The sequence below is a fragment of the Ostrea edulis genome, chromosome 8, assembly GCF_947568905.1.
Source record: "Ostrea edulis chromosome 8, xbOstEdul1.1, whole genome shotgun sequence".
Lineage (NCBI taxonomy): Eukaryota > Metazoa > Mollusca > Bivalvia > Ostreida > Ostreidae > Ostrea > Ostrea edulis.
The window spans coordinates 30,783,893-30,807,752 of record NC_079171.1 but is presented as its reverse complement, the minus strand read 5'-3'; the positions used below and the strand labels follow the sequence as shown (position 1 = coordinate 30,807,752).

General features: G+C 35.0%; 1 protein-coding gene across 1 annotated transcript; it reads left to right on the top strand.

The window, feature by feature from the left end:
• On the top strand, positions 1–20,647 carry LOC125661524 (uncharacterized). The gene is made up of 11 exons (XM_048893562.2): positions 1–327; positions 4,819–4,855; positions 6,532–6,684; positions 11,797–11,912; positions 12,285–12,402; positions 12,745–12,959; positions 13,221–13,268; positions 13,448–13,565; positions 15,439–15,681; positions 15,786–15,815; positions 15,949–20,647. Exons 1-11 carry the CDS (start codon positions 220–222, stop codon positions 17,013–17,015), a joined length of 2,253 nt encoding a protein of 750 aa, XP_048749519.2. The 5' UTR covers positions 1–219; the 3' UTR covers positions 17,016–20,647.
• The last annotated feature ends 3,213 nt before the right edge of the window (positions 20,648–23,860 follow it).

The window sequence follows — 23,860 nt, the reverse complement described above, 5'->3', positions numbered from 1 at the left end:
TGAATTTCCTGTGATAGATCGGCCTTTTCCGTTGAAAGATCGGATTGAATTGTTTTACCATTCACCGTATCTTCAGCTCTCTTCCTTTTCACTGAACGATTCTTTTGTTGATAAAAAGAAAATGGCTGCACTCCGGATTTCAGATTATTTAAACCTGCCTAGTTGACAATTCGACCCATATTATGCGTTGTTTTCATTACTCGATGCACGTGCGACGAAATGAAAATTCTCACACGCGCTTTTCTAATAGCTGTTTGGATTAGTAGCAGTGTGGGACAAAACCAGAAAAACTGTAAACAAAAGCAGAAACCATGTGTTGAGATCCCGGTAAGTACTGAAATAATTGTATATACAAGTAGTCACGGGCTGGTTCCGTTAGTCCAGCGCTGCCGACAAGTACTAGGAACTACATGTGACAATATTGATAACTGCTAGCGACTGATATTAGAAAAGTTGCGAGGACCATCATTAGTAAGATGTAATGATATAAATAAAAAATACGTCACTACTCAATTGCTGATTAACTAATGAAATTTCCCACTTCTTGAAATATTGTTTTAAAGGTTCTAATAAAAAATAAAATTGAATTAAAAAACGAGTAACCTTTAGTCATGGAATTATGATCTATTTACCGGTAAATATATAAGATACAAATATCAAATAACTTGTTAAGGGGGAATAATCTATCGTCATAATGTCGGAATAAATAGATAATTAAATATCAACAACAATCGAATTACCTGGCTGGATACTTCAGACGGCAATCTAGAAGGAGATTAATTTTTTTCCTTTAGATTATTTTCTATTAAAACTACATTTCTAATTAAGAAAAGTTTTCAAAGTATTATTTTACGTACCCTTCGTTTTCCATCCATATCAGCTTTCTCAGGTGTGTTATTCCTCCTTGAATAATCTTGTAAGTATGAGATAAAATAGCCACTTTTTAAAGGTATTAGATACTTCATTAAATAAACGTATCCCCTAACGCAAACATCCGTGCATCAAAGGACCCCATTGGAAATAAGCTTTCGAGCTTTCATGGGTTATCCTTGGTATTTATGTATGTATGTATGTTTGTATGTATACCGAATAAATATTTATTTTTTATTTTATTTTTTTTAACGTATGAAAATATCATCATGTAGAATAAGGTGTCTAGGATCGTTGCTAAATTGTCTTTTTTTCTGATACATCTTTTTTTTTTAGAAACAATGTTGAAGTAAATTAAACAAAACGTGGATTCAAAGTCAATAATATTTATGTGTGTACACATGGGAACTAGAAAATAGATCTTTTCCCGACCATAAAACCACTTGTTTTTGCTGGTTACCAACGCGATAAGTCATATATATATACTTTCGCAGATTACCGGACATCGGTCCATCGCTGTTTAATGAAAAACACAATGCGAACCAACAAATATTCACACAAGAATTCGAAGCGCTTACGTTCACTCGTGAAGTCCGTGTCAGAACGCCTTTGATGGTTGGAAGGTCGCTCTCTGATTTCCACATACTTCGAATAACTTCCTTTTTCGCTATCTTGTAACATCGGCCTTACGTAATGTTAATAGGTATGAAAAGAGAGAGAGAGAGAGAGTCTCCTGTGACGTCAGACCACCTCTTGAGACGGGTTTCTGTTATGAGATGATATGTGAGGATTTCTTAAGTACTTTAGTTGTCAATTTCAAGCTTTTTCAAGGACATTTTGCTTACAAACGATAAAAACGAAATTCTATAACATAATTGCATTCAGAAGTTCTGTTGATTCTGCTGCAATATAAATATCTATTGCCCGGTATTGATCGATGATTAATATTATATTGTATTGGGAGTTTTTAATATTGACCTATGTTTATTGCCTGTGTTACTCCGAAAATGTCTACTAAGCGTTTCTCGTTCTTCCTTAATTTCACAGAAAATAATCATTTCCTACATACACAAAATATTTTGTTTTACTTTTAGTTATCAATCACTTAACAGAATCGTTAAGAAAATGTAGCTAAATATACAGTTATAAGTACATCGAAATTGACATTCTCCATTGATCCTTCGGGGTTTTTAAAATTTAGTTTTCAATGCTTTGAAAAAAATCCATTTGACCAACAACAAAAAATCATATTTTTATCTATTTATTTTTTGTTTGTTTGTATTTTGTTGTTGTTGTTTGTTTTGTTTATGTGGGGTTTTGTTGTTTTTTTTAAATTTTATTTTATTATCATTTTTTTGGATGTTATAGAAAACAGGACAGAGTTTTACTACACTTAATGATGAACAAAAACTCATAAATTTACTTATTGTATTCTGAAGAGTCATCTATTCTAAACATAACTCCGAAATTTATTTTCTGCAAAATATGCAATTTACAATAGCGACACTATCTAACCGTGTGTTATGTAATCACTTCTTTGTTTACATGTATACGCATGTTGTCTCTTGAGAGCCTTTGATCGGAAAATTAAATATGTTCTCTGAGCATATTTTCAATTCGGACCTGATTTCAGACGTAGCAAATAGATAAATAAACGAAATGAAAACAATTTTTTATGAAATTTGAAGACGTGATTGAAAATTACAAATTAACTAATCATGGGTTAATTGTAAATTTGAATATATATATATATATATATATATATATATATATATATATATATATATATATATTATATGGAGGCATATATATATATATATATATATATATATATATATATATATATATATATATTCAATAAATTCTTTTTTCTTGGTATCGGGGTAGAATAAAGTCAAAAAATAAAATCCAATACTCAAACTTTTATCTATAACGCTTTCGCCCTGCGGGCTCGTCAGTAGATTTTTCTGAAGTATTTAAAACATATTTCCGTGATCTGTTTTTCGGACCCTTTACCTCCCGGTACCCCTCCACTATGAAGTGTTGTCAGAAAACGTTACTCCGCACATCCTCCTCACGCCGCTTTTCTATTGGTTACGGAAGTTAAAGTGGTTAAGGCGGTATACTACATCGTCCGGTAATGGCTGGCTTCCTTTTCAAACATGAATGACAATATGAACATCAGCTATATTTGTATATTGCTTTTAAACTGTATTGCCTAGCTGGGTAGCTTAACGTAATGAATAAAGTGATGACCTGTCAATCGCACTAGGACAGCAGACATTGCCCATAGAAGCCTCCATATCCTCTATTTTCTTAGCCATATCGAATTTCTCCGGCATCCTATTCCTTCTTAAAGACATCAATTTGTGTCAGAATGTTCGGTATAAAATGCTTGACGTGTGCTCAGATTCTCGTGATCTTGTTTACGTTTCGTTTCGTTGAAAAATGGAAAGGATAATGTTTTGATAATCTTATACTCGTTACTTCACAATAATGCGAAATTCAATCTAACTTTGAACGTTGTCAGAATGTTAAATTTTGTTTTCACATTAATGTTTTAATTCAATGTACGGCATGCTTCATTTTCATGTTTAAAGAGATATTAGCTGTAAAAGTGATGTCAACCTTTTTTTCTCTCTCTCAAAATTTCTCAATGACATAGGGATGTATACTAATGACTAATTAAAAAATATTTTTTTTTTTACAAAAACAAGTCCTTAAAGAAACCGAAGAAAACTACATTAGATAAATGCTTTTAGTGTAAAGTGAAGTATATATAGTATATACATATATATGTTTGCGTGTATGTGTGTGTGTGTGTGTGTGTGTGTGACGTATATACAGGAGAGAGGAGAAAATCTTAAGCTGAACCGGGAATCGAACCTGGGACCCCTGCATTACTAGCCAGGTGCTCTAACCACTGAGCTATCCAGGCCGATATCCACGGTCCGTACAACCCTAATTACTACAAAAGAAATATATAAAGAAGAATTATTGTCTTGCATGACAATGATTATTAAACCACCAAAATTACATATTCATGTGTCTGCTTTGAGGTTAAAAAAATCCAATACTGGTGTTAGTGCTGAAATATATAATATAGAGCAATTTTCATTGAATTCATGTTTTGGTGACTAAATGACAGCTAAAGCCCCTTTAGATCAATATTAATATACAGTCTGCTTCCTTTTATGCTTGAAAAGTTTGTTCGTTTATTTCTAACTACGTACCACTATAAGCAGAAGAGAAAAAAAAATGCACAATTCAATTTTATTTTTACAAGGTCACACAGGTGACCTGTTGCTATTGGTCTGCGTCCGCCGTCGTCCGTCGTGTGATGTCCGTCGTGCGCTAATAATTGAACACTTAACTACCATTCCAATTCTTTTCAAATTCGGTATGAAGCATTTTTTGGACAACTGGGGCGTAATTGATAAATCAGGACCCCTGCACCATGGGGGGGGGGGGGGGGGGGGGGGGGGATAAGGGCGTGACAAAAACTGCCTAACATTGTTCTATTATCAACAATATTCTTTTCGTTGAAAAATGGAAACAGAATTCGTTGTGACTCAATTTTCGTGGAATTCGTGGGTACCCCACACCCACGAATTTACATCCTCAACGAATAAAGACAACTATTTAACTCTCAGAGTTATCTTTTTTACAAATATACAAGTCCACGAAATTACGTCCCCACAAACCCGTAAAAATTCAGCAATCCACTAAAATTGGCCCCCATGAATTTAAATGATTCTACAGTAACAGAAATTATTCCCAGGTGCTTAATTTTGAGCATCAAAATGGTACAGTTACTACGATAATAAGCCTTATCTCTAATAAAATCAAACTATTGTGCAATTGATTAAAATTCGATTAAGTACTTATTCAGAAGTTAATGTGCTGTGACAAATACTAATTTACATATGATATATTTTTGTCTTTCAGTCGGGCGAGAGCTGCCTAGCCACATATTATTCAGCAGGTAATGGTTAGAAATTAATTACCAATTACATGCAACACTAGAATTTTAAAGTTCTCTATATTTCTTTGTTTGCTAACCACTTATGTACTGTAGAATCATTTAAATTCGTGGGGACCAATTTTCGTGGATTGTTGAAGTTTTACGGGTTTGTGGGGACGTAATTTCGTGGATTTATATATTTGTAATGAAGAAAACTCTGGAATGCTTCCTTTGTCTTTATTCGTCGAGGATGTAAATTCGTGGGTGGGGTTACCCACGAATTCCAAGAAAATTGAGCCACCACGAATTCTAATGATTCCAGTATTGTGCTGATGTAGAGATCTGTTGTAATCAATACGTAAAACATTCTAATCTGATTGGCCTAAAAACGTTTGAAAACAACTCCGCTTCCAAGCTTTTCCATACAATGCTGTCGTCAATACGGACGTCTAAGTCATACCGTTAGTATGTTGATGGGGCTATTGGTAGGGGGAGCGCAGTGACTGTAAAAGTGATTATTTACGCTGGGGGTTAAGGAGGAATGCTACACCAAAGAAATTTAATGTGGATGAATAGTGGAGGATATGTGCAACAATATTTTGAAATTGAAAACTTTCAAATTTACTTTATTTAGTAGAAAACGCAGTGTAATTGGCTGATCTACTCTGAACATACAGTCCAACAACACACGTGGTAGAGGGACGCCATGTTTGTTTGTAATCAAGTTTATCAATCTCTGGCGATTGATTTTAGCTCACCAGAACTGAAAGCTCAAGTGAGCTATTCTGGTCGCATGAAGTCCGTACGTCTATCTGTTTTGTTGTTGTTGTTGGTTTTTTATTTATTTATTTATTTATTTTTTTTACATTTTCGACGTTTTCTCCAGAACCACTGGGCCAATTTCAACCAAACTTGGCAAAAAGAATCCTTAAAAAGGAAGATATTCACAAAAATGAAACATATGATCGGGTCATTAAAAAGTCTTCTTCTCAAGAGCCACTAACCAGAAAAGCTGAAATTTACATGAAAACTTCCTGACACAGTACAGATTCAAGTTTTTTAAACCATGAGCTCCGGTGGTAGATCAGGGCCACAATTGGGGATCAAAGTTTTACATGTGAATATATAGGGAAAATCTTCTCAAGAACCACTGGTCCAGAAAAGCTTACATTTACATGAAAGCTTCCTTACATAATGCAGATTCAAGTTTGTTCAGATCATGACCCCAGAGGGAAAGTTTGGGCCACAATAGGGATCAAAAGCTTTACATGCGAATATATGGGGAAGTTGTTAAATATGGGCCAAGGTGACTCAGGTAAGCAATGTGGCCCATGTGCCTCTTGCTTTTTTAAAGGTCAAATATCATTTAATCATTTATGAATGCATTGATTAATTTTCTAACGTCAGTTATCGATTCTATTGTTGTATATAAGCAAAATACAATGTGTATAAACGACAGACAAGGTGGCGGAGAAGCTATACAATAAATCTACATTCAGCAGCTGTTATACGGCTATACACGAAGTCTTATAGTCTCAATAAATATTATAGCTTCCACCCAAATATTTTTTTTTTCAGGTGAAAGTTTAATGTGTATCGCTGTTTTGGTAATTTATGGATTAGTGGGTATATATCGGAGAATAATTGACGCGGCATTTCTCCGATCTCTACAGTAACTGTGGGATAATTTCTTGTAGATTGTACAAAAAAATCCATTGAGGATCGGCACCCTTCGTTGTACAGACGTAATGGCGTTGGTCTGGGAACTCCGAACCTGACCATAGTGACCACTGACAGGAACCGCGGCCCCAGAGGACCGTTTTCTGATGTGAACATCACCATTTATCCAGGTACTGTACTGTACTAAGAACTTAAATCACTGATAAATTGAGTCACTATATAAGGGTTGGTGCTTTTATTGATGACGTTACCCAGTAACCGGTAATTGAGTCAGTATGTTGCTAGCTGCAATAATGTAGCCCTCTCTGATTTTTTTTAGAGAGAGGGCTACAACTCCTTAGGATCTCCGTAATGGTGCAACTGCGGGAGTGATTCACTACCGCAACATTTAATAATGCCATATTTATATAGCACCCTTTTCATACACTATGTACGCTCAAAGGTGCGCTCATTCTAAACATTTCCTGACTTTCTTTACGTAAATAAAATGATATTCTATGTTTCTTAGTCAATATATAAATTTACAACCTGCAACTTAAGATTTGTGAGGCTCTATTCTACCGTTTTCAACAATTTCTCGATTCATATTTGTGCGCCATGTTTGATGTACTGAAGTATAAACTTCCGATTGTCAAGTCATTTGCATATGCCATATAAGGTAGTATTTACATCAATGGACAAGTATGGAGGCAAACGCTATTTCGTCGGTATTGAAAAGGTTTGAATTTAATATCAAGTTAAAAAACGAACAGCAGAGTGTAAATTCTTTCTGCAACAATATGATTTTCCTTTCTTTGTCGAAGTGGCTCGAGTAACTACATTTTCGCGCTGATTGCCAATGTTTAGGTTTTTCATTAGATCCACCTACGAGATCTCGCGACAACAAGCATGGCGGAGCCGACGAAGAATTTTGCATGTTGTACATTATATTTAATGAAAAACACCTTTATTAGACATGCCCGAGCACAAAGTTGGTACTCATTTTGGTGTAAACAACATTTGGGACTAATGCAGAGAGTTTATTATCGGTTATTCATAAAATTATTTTGCACCATTACGGAGATCCTTTTGAATTGTAGCCCTATCCCGAAAACGTCAGAATTAAAAAAAAAATGGATAGGGCTACATTATTGCAGCTAGTATGTTGCATGTAATTTAATCAGAATAAAACACGACCCAGTTGCATGAAGGTTAGATAAATTTAACTGACAGTTAACTGGTTTGTAACTTGAACATTTATATAGTGTTAACTTGAATTTAACTGTCAGTTAAACTTTACTGACTTTTGTGTTCATGCTTACCCCGACCACTGCAACTGGACACAGGTAATTAAGTCTGAATGCAACACGTCAATAAGTCTGGATGTACATGCAATATACAATTACATCTGGATCTACATGTAATATAAAATGATTATGTCTTGATGTAACATGTAATATAGAATTTTATTATATGATTGAATAATTCCTAGCTCTCTGATTGGCTGAGATCCAACAATGTAGAAATCATACTACGTTATGTTTACCTGCGCATGACCTTTCAGATGAACATAAGGAATTATTTTTTCCATATAGGACCAAAAATAGGTCGGGAACTTCCAATTTGACGCGATCGATTATACTTATTTTTGCCGTCCAATGAAATTCCGCGTTTCTCACTGGGATCGGTTAAGATTTCGGCAGGTTTGTTTTCCGGTCGTCACATTAACAATATCGAAGGGTTTTTTAATCATTTTATCATATAATAAAACAATTAATTCTGTTTTTGAGGTCAATACGATGATGTAGCCACCTTCGGGCTCGGTGAATATTATACTCCTCAGGTGTCTAAATCATCGTATTGACCTCAAAAACAGCAATAATTTTATAATGTCTGAATGTACATGTAAGATATAATTACATCTGGATCTACATGCAATATAATATGATTATGTCTTGATGTAATATATGATTACCTCTGGATGTGCATGTAATATGTAACTTATAATTCTGTCACTGACAGTCCATGGTTTTAACTGTAAATCGGATGACGGTGTATAGAGGTAACACTGTAAATCGGATGACGGTGTATAGAGGTAACACTGTAAATCGGATGACGGTGTATAGAGGTAGCACTGTAAATCGGATGACGGTGTATAGAGGTAACACTATAAATCGGATGACGGTGTATAGAGATATCACTGTACATCGGATAAGTCTCATCACTGACACAATTAAGGATAATAGAAAACAACGTCTACATCTGATTGAAATATGAGTATTATCTGCTGGATGCCACTAACTACGCATAAATAAAATATGATTACTGTAAATAAATATTAGAACAGATAAAAATACTTCCAAGCAAACAGTGGATGATTGTATAATGAATGGCTAAGATTAAAAAACATAAACCACCAGCCTGAGACTAATAGAGAAAACACTTTTTTTTTTCTCCGTTTGATAATGCCGATGCATTTGATCAATTGTTTACACATGTATCAAGACAACACGATCAGCTAGATGTACCCTCTCAAGGACTAGGTCCACCACGTGATACAAAGACTCTACAAGGACTGACCAAGAAGTAATCTATCAGCTTCAAATTATGAATAAACCTTGTAGAGCGGATAAGATTGCACTCCCAGAAAAATTTAGAAATATTGCCTATAGAACACGCAGACCATCAGCTAAACCCTTCAATGCAGCCCACAGGATATTGATAATTGTATGTACATATCTGTAGTATGTAAATAACTTGAAAAATATCTGCATAATCGCATGAGAAATTCATTTCAAAATTAAGGATTATCTCCCTCATGTATAGCTCTTATCCTTGGACGAATTTGACTCCACATTTTTGGCACGCTGTTTTTCGCTATATTTAGCTCTAAAACTTCATAGTTATTTCGGATTTCAAACATTTCGGTTGAGCATCACTGAAGAGACATTATTTGTCGAAATGCGCATCTGGTGCATCAAAATTGGTACCATATAAGTTTTACATAACAAGATATTATATAAATTCCAGGCAAGTGACTCAAGTCAACTACAAATCAATATTGCACTTACTTATATGATACAGTCATTTCAAATTTAGACAAAGGTAAAATGTTTGATTTGCTTTATGTGACGTATCTATAGCATTCGATAGGGTATGGTATAATGGGTTGTAATATGAGTTAATATGAGTTAAGACATGAAATTTCTTTGGATTGAAAATTACTTGTCTGAAAGAATGCAGAAAGTAGTCCTCGGTGGTTTTAATTCTGTTAGTAGTAATTGAAATTCTGGAGTTCCAGAAGGTTCTATATTGGTACCCTTTTTGTTTTTGTCATATATCAATGATATATCTAATGATGGGGTAAATAATGTAATACAGATGACACATCACAGTTTGTTACTGTTGGGAATGAGATATAACTGCAGAAAACTCATTAACTAGTGATCTGGGGGAAACATTAACTATGAGCAAAGAAATGGACTGTTGATTCTAACACCACCACCCCCTCTCCGATAAATCTTAATTTCAGAAGAAGGGAATATGAATGATTTATCACCCATATCACTGACCCAATAGTCAAGCCCAGATGTCAGAAATGAAATTTAAAATCTTATATGTCTGAATATTTTAAAATAATTAGTTTAATTACCCTTGATTGAAATCCAGTGTGTTCAAACTGCTTTTGAAAAATATACTTTTGAAATGTACTCTCTTTTATACCAGTGTTTAGAGGTAGAATTTATGATGAGTCTAGCACAGACAATTTATGAGGATTCATTTGAGATCTTTTACGGATATCGTAAGAGGAGTTTGTTCTCTATCCGAATCTTTCTTGGGAATATGTGTGATTGCTTTGTATGAATACAGATTACCTCAAATGTGTCGGTAAGTGTGTCGGTAAGGTGAACTCTTTCATGAAATACATGTATTATGTATGCAAGTAATACTACCAGTTTTTTCAAGCACATTACGGTTACACAAGGCAGCTGTGAGTTTATTTATGAAACAAACAAATGAAATGATTGTTTAACTAGCTGACCTGTAGGTATTTATAAATGGCCGTCACGTGATCAACGAAGTCATGTGATATCATAACAAATACGTTAATATATAGCCGAGATAACCCTCTATATAAATTGTTTGTACTTAAGTATAAAAATTACAAGTTTTAAACAAAATCGACCTCGCAATGCAATGTATGTTTTTAACGTAATTCAAAGCCCCGGAAAGCCTTAACATAGCTACGATAAACACCCTGGTTTACTTTTTCAGTGTGACACATGTTGAAAAACGCATATTGAAATATACACGAAAAGTCTTGTAATCGTTTAAATACCTTAAGTAAATTAAGATCGTGAAACTTTGATCAGAATTTTGTTTTCATTCATTCGACCAGTATTGGAGTTTGGTAAATTTTACTGAAAGTCAACCTCAACTACTATCCAGGACAAACAAGTTGATGGTACAGGATTGAAGTCAGCATTTTGCAAATTCTATGGTCGTTATAACGATCTAGTTCGTCAATACAACCTATCATTGGGTCAAATGCTGTCTGATTTTTTTCACCTTGCATTCATACCTATTGTTAAGCCGTTCTTGGCACATTGATTTTGACTGCGGATAACTCCGTTTACCTGATAAGGATATAGGGTTCACGGCGGATGTGACCGGTCAACAGGGGATGTTTACTCCTCCTAGGCACCTGATCCCACCTCTGGTATATCCAGGGGCCCGTGTTTGCCCAACTATCTATTTTGTATTGCTTATAGGAATTATGAGATTGATCATCGTTCGTTATCTTCGACTTGCATTCAAATATCTACTGCAAGAATGTATACTGGAATAAGGGGTCTCCATGACGTGCATTATATAAGGAATTGGGATGGAATAAGCTGATAGAAAGAAAATTCAAAAGTTGATCTCATCTATCTTATGAATTTTATAGAATTATGCATCCCTACTGGATTTCCCTATTCACTGCGAAGTTGTAGCAACCTAACATTTTCAATTCCTCAGGTTAAGGTCAGAACGAGTTCGTATATGAATATTTTACCCTTCTATAAATAAAGTATGAAATGACATGTCAACGGAAGTTTAGAGGCTTCCCGTAGTCTTCTTATTTTCAAGTACCATGCAATCCATATTTTACACCATTTAATGTTAGTAAACGCAGGAAAATACCATTCCTTGTCAATTAAGATATAATGTAAGTTACTTTAATGCTGACCTTCTCAATTCATATCCCCAATATTGAACATTGGATGATTTGCAGATTTGTTAAACGTTTTAATTCTTTACAGATCAGATTTCTGGAGGACATGCTTTCGAGGTGGGGCTGGATTCCGTTAAAGGCTGGCGGTATTTGCTGGTGACATCCAAACACAAAGTCACTCCGTCAGACGGGAAGCAAGCGAGGGTAAGACTCGGTGTATATACATGGATATATGTGGATCAGCCCTTTGGACGTGTTCTAATTCGCTTTGCACTGATTAGCAAGTCAAAAACCAACACCATGTAGTTTGCAGTGTAAATCATTTGTAGATTTAGAATAGTTTTTAGTGCTAAGTGTATTTTTTGTTGTTTTATTATTCCCTGTCACTATTAGCAATATTAGGTAAAACTTCTCGTTTGTCCTGACGAAGGGACCGGTCGTCCCGAAAATGAAAGTCTGGTTGGTCGTATTGTTCGTCATTTTAGTGCTTTTAATAATTGTTTTAGGTATTGGCTGTTGTTGGAACTTAGTGCTTATATATTTATATGAATGATATCCATTGTTCATTTTCCCTAGACTGGATTTTCCTTTCCATTGAAGTTGAATATGTACACCAACATTACTGTTTGGTCACTTCCAAAATCATCCTCTTCACGCCCCGCCAGGGATTTGATCCAGGCAGGAGAAAAAAGCTGTAAGTGTTTTATATCAATGTTTCATTCACTATAGAACTTAAATGATGATTGCATTGAGTTCCTTTGTAACTTGTTCCCTTATGACTAAGATAAATGCTATGCTTCACGTGTAGTGTTTTCGCAGTTTGTGAATGCTTCCTTTTGCCATATCTGGAAAGAGTATTGGAATACAATTCTTGGTAAAGTTTATGAGATTGTTCACTGATTGTTATTTTCACTGTTTCAAGAAGACCATTTGAAATGATTTACCTATGGAATGGGCAATTTTTCTAATGTTACCATAAAGGTCACTAGCCGATGTATTACATAGAATATGAAATTCGTCTTTAATTTCATTAAAGTATACCCGGCTGAAAACTCCTCTCTGTGGAACACCAAAATATTCTATAAAAAGCACGAAAATCATCAGTTACTTAACGTCCAGTTTCAACCAGCTCCAGAGAGTTTTGGGATCCGATACTATGATATTCAGCTCAGAAATGTCACTTCCAGAATAAATGGTATAAGTGATCGCACGACAACCCATGCCATGATGGAGTTTTCTCGTTCACCTTGGGTGAGTGAATTCCGTTTTGAAATAAAATTTGGCGACATCAGAAATTAAAAAATGCTGAAACTCGTACAATTGAAAATCTATAATAAAAAATATGGAAACTGTCACCAGCTTTAGTTGTTCTGTGGTAAATGATCCTATTAAGGTGTATGTATGTTATTATACTATGTTAGTATATCAAACTGAACAAAATACCCTGATTTCTTTCAACTCATTTGTCTTTCCAGCATGGAAAACTTATGTTTGTTTGCATCTTCTTTCAAGATTAATGTAAAGTTCAAAGATGTGAAGCCAGGCGAGTACAGGATAAACGTTCGTATATCTTAAAACAAAAATCCAAAAACCTGTAAAGGAAAAAAAATGAAGTGCATCACTGTGATAAATAACATATCCCAACGAAAAATTTACTACCATAACAAGTGATGAATGCCTGAGCTCAGGGTTTAATACATCATAATAAGGGATGTTTGTGTTTTACTTAATTCTTGAAGGTGAAACCCTTTGATGATCTTAGTGAAGACAACAGGAGGTGTCGATGTAAACGTAATGGAGACTGTTTTCCTTGCACATCCACAGAGACAGAAACATTCAATATCACACACAAGAGAAGTAAGAGTACTGTCAAACGTAATGATAATAAGTCCCGTGGGGATCCGGGTTAGAATATATCCTCAGTCGTAAGAGGCGACTATATGGGGCGGTCCTTTTGGATGAGACCGCAAAAATCGAGGTCCCGTGCCGAGCATAGGCCTAAATTTTGTAGCCCTCCTCGGCAGTGTGACGGTACATATGAGTGAAATATTCTCGAAAGGGACGTTAAACAATATTCAATCAATCAATAATGATAATGAAAATAATGATAATAAAAATCAAGTTCATGCTGGACACGTACAAGCAAGTTGATGGTGCAGGGGTTCCAACAGTCTCGTTTAAAGTCAGCATTTCGCAAATTCTATAGTCGTTATAACGATCTACTTTGCCAAAACAACTTATCATTGGGTCAAATGCTGCCTCACGTGTTTCATACCGATTGTTAGGCCGTTCTTAGTAAACTGAATTATCCGAAGTCAAATTCAGTTTACTTCGTCAAAGTATAGGGCTTGTGGGGGTGTGACCGGTCGACAGGTGATACTTACTTCTCCTAGGCACCTTATCCAACCTCTTGTATATCCAGGAGTCCGTGTTGCCCGACTCTCTATTTTGTGTTATTTGTAGGAGTTCTGAGATTGATCACTGTTCCTTATTTTCACCTTTCATACATGCATAGGTGGAAGCTAACAGGAAGTATGCTTTGTCTGGATACCAAATACAAGACAACCACAGACTGAACAACGACAGTAATGATAATTTGCAGTAACAAATAAATTAGGAGAAAGTAGAATGCAAAATTGTGGCAGGGCTGCTTAGTTTGATCGCTTGAATGCGGATTTATTGTTCATTTGCAGTTGCGTCCCGTGAGGATCTGAGTGAGAATAGGTTCTCAGTATCCCTTGCTAGTGGTTAAGTGATTATGTTTTACGTCCCATTGCGAAATTTTCACTCATATTGAGGCGTCAATAACTGTATATGAAGTACCACAGATTTAGACTGATGCTTATCGCTCAGCGCCGTAGCAGTGAGAGTCCTTTATTAAGCCTATAGCGACACAGGATCTCCGTTTGTAAGGTCATATCGAAAACGATCCGTGATTCCCACTTTTAAATGCCGACTGTTTGGCGAAGGAACAATCACTACCTGTTTTAACACCTAAGGTTTGATAGGGTCATGACACGAGCGGGGTTTGAACTCTAGACCTCCCGGTTACGAAGCGAACGCTCTACCACTGAACCACCGCTACCGGTCCCTTGCTTGTCGTTAGAGGCGACTCAATGTCACATTCTTCGGATGAGAACACAAAAGCCAAGGTCCTGTGTCACAGCTGGTGTGACACAATGATAATCCCTCCCTGCTCAAATGCCTTAAACACCGAACATAGGTCTAAAATTTACAACCCTTCACCGGCAATGGTGACTTCTCCATAAGAGTGAAAAGTTCACGAAGACGTTTAGAATATATAAATAACCAATGTCTGTTGTTGAACTTTATCGATAGGATAGACTAGGCACCTGATCCCACCTCTGGTGTGTCCAGGGGTCCGTGTTTGCCCAACTATCTATTTTGTATTGCTTGTAGGAGTTATGAGATTGATCACTGTTCGTTATCTTCACCTTGCACTAGCATTTTATACAAGGATATTAAAACGATACATATTTGGGTCTTTATACAATTGTTCATTTTATGGGAATATAATTTTCGACGTGTTTCTGATGAAGGAGCGAAATCTGTTTTTATCTTTCACGAAACAAAGTGTGAAACACAATTCCCACGAAATATAAAGAACCCAGGAAGATTTATTTTCAACACAGACTGATCTGTACTTATTTTCTAATTGAGGTTAAAGTATTTGCATTCAAGTTTTTTGTACCGTTGTTTTAATGCATAGCTCAAGAAAATTCGACTGATCCAAATATTAAGACGCCAAATGTCATGGGAGTTTTGGACACTAGCGAACATTCCAGTTTGCCCATGGACAACAGTAGGACGGATGGGATCTTCGATGAGGACATTGGTGGATCCCAGGGGAGTGGGAATGAATGGGAAGTCTCCGTTAGTGTTTTGTCAGTGCTTGGGATCGCTTTCGGTGCCGTGGTTTCTATCTTTGCTGTAGTCCAATTCAAAAGAGGAGGTAAGTAAGGTTTTTTTGTTTTGTTTTGAGAAAGACTTTTAAGCCCTGCTTTTTAAGAATTGTTCGGTCGTAAATGTCTGACTTACATCCATTTATTTTTATAGGTTCAGCGTCAGTGTCACGAAACCAATGTCGTACGTATTACAAGTGTGATTTTCAAAGAAATGTTAAACTTAGTTGAAAAGTTTGTAGAAACGAATTTTTGCTTCGACTCTTACTTCCGGGTAGCATTTGCGATGGTAACACGAATATTTATTTTTACAACAGCAGGTCCCTCTGTCACAATCATCCACGACACCAAGCACTTAGAACGCGCACAGGGCCTTGTGGCCTCCATCAGGAACAGACTACACATCAGTGTGGAGTCCAAACTGTTCAAGAAAAGAGAACAATTCGTTGATAAAAATTCCGAGCTGACGATATTCGTGATCTGGATGACTCCGGGGTCGTTTTCAAATTTTGAACGCCGCCTGTTGAAAAACAAGAAGCTACCTTATGTGACTTTGTTGCAGTTTCAGAGGCAAATTGTGGTGATCGAATCACAAACTGCAAAAAGTAGCATCCACCCCCGAATTCAGTATTGGAAAAGGTTTATCATAGACAGCGAATTGGATTTATTTCTAGACTTTCTGCGCAATAACACCACGGTAAAGGGTCGAGAAAGCTGGTCCTCCAATGTATGCAGTATTACCGATACACAGGGGAATTTGCACGCATTCAAGGCACAATACAGTCGAATGGATTCTGGAATCCAAAGTGACTACGAGAACGAGACTGAGTTTGTTCCATATGATGAGAATATCCAAGAGGAATACGTCAGTATGGCCGCAGTTACCATAACAGAATGTCACTTAGATGCACCCATGGTTCATCAAAACAAAACAGCTGCCTCGTTTCCACGGTTCAATTTTGCAAATGCAGCAATCTTTAAGCACATTGACGAACCAAATGGTCTTAGAAAAACATCAACCAATCCATGCGTAGATGGCGCGAAAAAATTTCTATCCCCTGAAGCGATGTCTTGTTATGATGGAAGTTTGCTATCAGAAGAAATGATGGTCTTGAACCAAAGAAATACGAGGCAGAAGACAGCATCGGAAGATTCGTTATCCCTGATCGAGGAGAACATGAGCTCGTACCCTACCTCCAAGAACCGTCGGAGGGAGACACCAATCTGCTTTCACAATATTACTAGATGTTCGGAGAAGGAAGAGTTCCTGGTTGAAGTGGAAGAAGACGAGCACCTGGACGCAGAAGAGGAAGACGATGTCTTGGATGAAGTTGGTCTCATTCAGGATGAAGACACAATCAGCATTGGCGGCCAGAGTTGCTAACTTTCAGTGTTAGTCCCCTATCTCAATGTTACCATCTGCTTTGAAGGTCATCATTCTAACATTTTGTAAACAAAGCGCAGAAAATCTGTCGTCATTTTATGATTTCTGTTTGGGTATATTTGAGATGTGTGTCAGTTCCTGCCACATGCTTTGACTATAAGTATCATTTCATATTTTACCTATGGTGGATATGTAGAGTTTGTTAGCGAAGCATCGAACGTACAGCTGGTTTGATTTGTGGATAAACATTTGTTTGGATTAGTCGACAGGATTCTGGTATTCATATTGAACCAGAAAAAAAATTATTGCTACCTTTTAGATATGCATCTGATTTTCGCGTCATATGAGAATGTTCAACTCCCAGTCTGAAGTGCGATGTAAACGTTTTAATATTGGAGAGTTTGCTTGTCTTAGTTGTCTACTCAAGAATTGTTTACTCATATTGAGACGTCATCAGCTCTAAGTGACGTACTACAAATCTAGACCTATGCTTAGCGCTTAGGGTCGTAACAGTGGGTTTTGTTTTAACATGCCAACGCCTGCTGCGATACGGGACCTCCGTTTTTAAGGTCATATCCGATAGACCCGTGATTCTCACCTATCAATATCGAGCGTTTGGCGAAGAAGCAATTACCACTAATGTTGAAAGTTTGAAACGTGCATGCCATGAGAGGGTCTCGAATTAATTACCCCCCCCCTCCTCCTTACAAAGCGAACGTTCTGCCACTGAGCTACTGCAGCCAGTATACTGACATATCCAACTATCAGTCACTAAATCTGCATTTAATGCATGTCATAAGACAGCTAAGAACACAAAGATCCTCTACTTGTTGAAGAGACGGTCAAAAGAAGGGGAAAAAATTGTATACATGATGTAGAACAGTTGCGTGATTTTTATGAGAATTAAGACGCTTTTTGCAGAATATATTTTTCTGAACTTTTTTCCGTTCTGCTTTAACTTAGGAATCTGATATTTGATATACATGCATGGTTATCTATTGATCAGACGTACACTAAGTTATCATCTTTTTATCGTTGACCTATTAATTCAAAAGTTGTGAGACTCGGTTTCATGGCTGAATGAACTTCTTCCAATTTGGTTTTCCGGACATTTTCACCATGCTTTGATTTTGGAAGCTGAAATTTTTTTATGTGATTTACTAAATTATACGTTTACAGGTCAAGTTTAATTTTCATTACATTTGAGTGATTTTTACAAAATTTATGACGCATTTTATGGGATCCAATTTTTAATGAGGAATCTGTAATGTGGTCTGTGGTTATCGAATTAAGTACATACATGAACATACGAAGTTTCAATTTTGCTGCAGTTGGTCTATTCTAACGAAAATTGTAAGATCTAAAAACAAAATATTTTGTTGTAAAAATGTAGCAATATTTATATCATGATAATTCTGTATGTAACTTTAGCCATAGTTATTGATAAAATTAAAACTAAGTTTGAGATTTTATCAAAATAAAAATTTCGGTTCTATTGAATATACATATTATATAGTAATAAATTTGTGTATGGGAAGACAATAATGTAATTTTACTTCATTCAGATTCTCTGAATAGGTTTTCTAGCACAACTATTAATGACAAAATCTATAAACCTAATTTTTGTTGTCATTGAAATAGTAAATCAAAATTTTACAACAAAAGTTTTAGACACCAAAAATGACATTAGTATTTCTTTAACATCATGAATGACTTACATGTAAATTGATTTTTATACTTGGTTTAATTCTTTGTATTTTTTCTATTGTGTGAGAGGTATATAATTCAAGGTATATCAGTTGGTATACGGATTCTTCTGATTCGCCGCATCTATTTATAAGAGATCGAAATCATAAATGAAATTCTGGTATTACAAAATAATTATTTTGCGTGTCCAACAATATCCGATTATAATGTTTTTAACTTTATATTAAAATACACAAGAGATGTACAAAAAGACACATCATGACGAGGGCAGAAAGTTGTGAATATTGGAAAAGCTCCACGTGAAGAGAAAATGCCGATCTTTATATGCTTCATTATTCAGTATAGTGGAGGTGAGGTTGTTCTTAAGCCGAAACTGAAAGCGAGACAAAGGAAATTTCAAGACTGGACAGGGCCCCAGCAATATGCAGAGATTTATGAAATTCTATTTTCGTATATAGCATACATTGTATATATATATATATATATATATATATATATATATATATGGGTATAAAGCAGTTTCACTTTATTTGGATACCCACTTCCGTACCTACCCGAGATTGAACTCACGACATGTGGAACCAAATCTCCTAGCAGCATGTAACCAGCATATAACCAGCGCGTTAGACCGCTCGACCATCTAGGCAAGTAAAAAAACTTGCTTTCGATGACGATGGAATACTTGCCACGCTGACACACGCTACACGGTCCATTTGTGGTGAGAGATTGTTTCATTTTGCGTAAAATGTTGACGTAAGATTATTCACACAGAACTTTTACAAAAACCAAAAAAAAAAAAAAAACCAAAAAAAAAAAAAACAAAAAAAAAAAAAAAAAACAGAAACAAAAAACAACCAAAAAAAAAAAAAAACAAAAAAAAAAAAAACAAAAACCCAACAAGCTCGGAAACGGTGGGGGTCACCAATCGGATATTTTTTCATATAAAAAAAGTTTTGAACTTTCCTGTTGACTAATCGAATTTTTTACCGCAAATCTTGGAAAGATTTTATACCCATTGCATGTTTTATTGATTACCAAATGTGTTCATTGTTTTAATATACACATGTATTAGGGATTTGTACATATTATCATTTATATACAGAATATTGTTTATATGTATATATCATTGTTTATCAGAAATAATCTACGAAATATATAATTCGTGTACATAATATTGATTATCAGAAACAGGAATTGCACGGAATATTATATGCTGGTGAAAATTTTTTTCTTTGTGGGCGAGTTACTGTAAATGTATTACATTTGGCTGTGTATTCTATTTAGCGACTTTGGCGGAACGCAGCTTCCGCTAAATCAAGTACATCGCTAAATGACATCCGTAAATCTAGATGCTTAAAGTAATTCAAGAATGCAATAAATCAAATCTACGCTAACTTGTTGAAAAAACGATTTCCGCCAAATATCGTACACGCCAAATATAATACGTTTACAGTATTAGAAATATGGGATATCGCAAAAGAATATCGTTTTAAATTGTAATAAATGTTTGTATGTCGCTAAAAATTCATATTTACCACAAAAGTATCCCTGTTTGTGCATTATTCACAAATTTTTACTTGAAAATGTAATGCAAACAAGTTATGCAAAAATTGAAATCCTACAAAACGTCTTTTTATAGGCATTTTTCACGTGTTAATGACCGATTTACCTTAGCTGTTGTTTGATCAATGATAGGAAATTCCATGTAAACACATCAAACTCCTTCTACATTTGATGTGTACAGAATCTCGGGTATCCTATGACCTTAGATATGAAATCCAGGCGCAGTCAATTTCATAATCAGTATATTTACATTTTCAGGGGTTTTCTTGTCTATGATATTTTTACAAATTGTAATGCTGACCATTTCCTCGTAAGTGTAGTGCAGTTGTATGAATCTTAATAAATAAACTGTTCAAGTGCAAGTTCATTTTATTCACTCAAACCACATTATACATGGTACATGAGATGCATTAAATAAACATACATTTGAGTAAGAATAAGGTCAGAGTATGTACAAATATACATTATACATGTATTGAAAAAGTATTTACAAAATATATTAAGGAGGATAGACTAACTTAGATAAACATACAGATTTTTCTAAGTGTTTTAACCTTACTGGTTACATAATTTCATGAAATTTAATAACATTAGGTCTTGTGTAATACCTACTGTGTATGTATTCTTTTCTAATGTTTGACAAAACACCGCATTCTAACATATAATGGAATTCCCCTGCAATTTTCGATTCGTTACACACAACACAAAATCTTTCATTATGTGGAATACCAATCCATCTGCCAGTCTCTACTGGAAGGCGGTGATTTGGGGTGCGAAATGTAAGAAAAATAGTTCTGAATTTGTTTGACAATTTTTCTAAATATTTTTTCTGGTCCGAAGTCTATCTTAAAAGTTCTGTATATTTTACCTTTAGATGAATAGAACATATCGTTCGACCATATTTGAATGAATTGATCCTTAAGTCTTTGTTTGACAGTATTTGTTATCCATTTTTCATTTACGATTTCTTGTTGATGCCATATATTTGAAAGACCACACATGTTTAGAATTCGATGAATACATTCAAACCAGGTTTTTTTTAACAGTACCGTTAAAATATTTGTATGTAAAAATTTATAAAGTACATTAACAATTTTAAAGCCACAACCTTGCAATAATTTAGCCCAGTATGAAATAATTCTACTATACACATTGATATAGTCTGAAAAATGACCTGTTTCACCATAAACCACAAATGAGGGCGTAGAGCTTTTCAGCTTGTAAATTTTCATACCCCTATATTTCACATCCATAAATCAACACTGGTAAACCTACTTTGTCAAACAGGTCAAATTGACAACTAATTGGTAAATCAAACAACTTAATTTTCCTTATAATTCCATACATTGCTTTCTGGGCTTGTTTACATAAATGTTTCTTAGCTCTACAAAAAGACCCTGATCTCTATAACACCCCATTTATAGTAAACTTGCCTTTTCATCAATGAAGCCTTTGAGAATATCAATTTTTTTTGTTTTATCGACATTAACATTCAATTTCCACAGAGTACAGTATATTAAAAAAATCATTCAGCGCACATTGTAAATCATCAGCAGATTAAGCCATTATAACCGTATCATCTGCATAAAGCAGAATTAAAAGTTTCAAGTACAACATAAGTTCCTCTTCAATTGAATTAGTAACACTTTGTAGGCCAATAATGTCTTTCCCTTGTAAAAAATGTTCAAGATCGTTAATATACAAAGCAAACAGAAGTGGGACTAAATTTTCGCCCTGTCTTACCCCAACATCACATGTGAAATAGTCAGTTGACATGCCGTTTATCTTAATCATTGATTTAATTCCCATATACATATTTCTGATATAAGTAAACCATTTTCCCTTGATACCGTTTGTAGTTAACTTGTTCCACAGACCACTTCTCCACACAGTGTCAAATGCTTATTTAAAATCAATAAGTGCGCAAACTAATTTTTTTTAACTCAGTAGAGTGTGTTACAAAAATTGCAAAGAAAGAATATGGTATAATGTCGAATGGTTTTTTCCTTAATCCAGCTTGATTTTCATAAATCAAATTAACTTCCTCGGCATATGCCTCCGGTCGACTATTTAAAATGTATGTGAAAAGTTTACCGAGACAACTTAACAAAGTATTAGGGCGGTAATTTTCCGGTGATGTTGGGTTACCCTTACAACTCCAAGTAATCACTCATTTGGAACAAAGCCACTGTCAAAAATCATATTAAAAAGTTTCTTATACACAGGTAAAATATTGATAAAGTTGATGAGATATGTTCATTGAATACATTATCATAACTAGGTGCTTTACTGTGTTTAAGTTTTCTAGCAGCCCTTTCTATTTCGTCGTCAGTACTAACAGTGTTAAAGAACTCATCAGAGGTATCTCCATCGTTTTGAACAAAATCAAAATTCCCCGTTAATTCGTCATTATAATCACCTAAATTAAGATATTTCTTATTTTTATTTGATGAATTTAAGATCTTCCAATATTCTTTAGAGTTTGTAGAGCGCAGTTCAGACAGATTACGTGCTATTTCAAACTTATACTTTTTTTTATACAACTAGCCATTATACGTTTGTAGTTTTTACTCATTGTTTTAAGATTGTCTTTGTTTTCTGTAGTCGTGTGCCTATTATGAGGTCGTTTCGCTAAATGAAATTTTCTTCTTGCAGCTCTACATTCTCTATTGACTAAGGTTTATTTTTCATTGTTTGTAAATTTTTTGCAACTCAAAATACTTTTTCTGGCTGAGTTCATACACACATTACATATATAATTTGCTACCTTGGCAATGTCTACTTTACAAATACTAGACCTAGTGGATAATTCATCCAAGTAACTTTCAATATTATTTACTGCCTGAATGTCGATACTGTTACGAAAATCGTCTGCTTTGTCCGCGCACCACAATTTCACACTTGGCTGATTTTCATCTGTACTTTGATGTTCATTTTTTTTTACAAGTGGAAAAATTCTGAACTGTAGCGATGCAAAAAGAAATAAGATTATGAACATCTGAGAATAAAGCACAACAATCTAAAAATATCAGACTTCATTAAAATATTAAACAATTCTCTGCTTGATAACACATACTTCACAGTGCTGCTTTTACGGGTAAAAGCTCCAACACCTTTATCATTACCCACACGACTATTTACAATATATAGATTATTATTCACACAAAAATCCATTAATTTATAACCAAAACCATTAGCTGAAGTATACTCCACTGTTCTGACTGCGAGGGATATTGATATTGTCAAAAATGATAAAATATCATTATTTTCAACTTCAACAGAATTACATTGCATGACATTATCACCTGCATGTGGTGTTATAACTCAACTGATTCGATATGCAAGAGCTTGTTTTGCGTATAGTCAGTTTTCAAATCGAGGTAAACTACTGACAAACAGGTTGATGGTACAGGGGTTTCAACAGTCTTGATTGAAGTCAGCACTTCGCAAATTTTATGGTTGTTATAACGATCTAGTTCGTCAATACAACCTATCATTGGGTCAAATGTTGTCTGACGTGTTACATACCTATTGTTAAGCCGTTCTTGGCACTCTGATTTTGACTGCGGATAACT

What these genes read in the sequence shown, in the direction of transcription:
- LOC125661524 (XM_048893562.2), top strand. Translation starts at nt 220, where the DNA reads ATGAAAATTCTCACACGCGCTTTTCTAATAGCTGTTTGGATTAGTAGC. An exon ending in AGTTTTCTCGTTCACCTTGG is followed by an intron (nt 12,960 to 13,220) that starts GTGAGTGAATTC and finishes TCTTCTTTCAAG; the next exon opens with ATTAATGTAAAGTTCAAAGA. An exon ending in CAGGCGAGTACAGGATAAAC is followed by an intron (nt 13,269 to 13,447) that starts GTTCGTATATCT and finishes TAATTCTTGAAG; the next exon opens with GTGAAACCCTTTGATGATCT.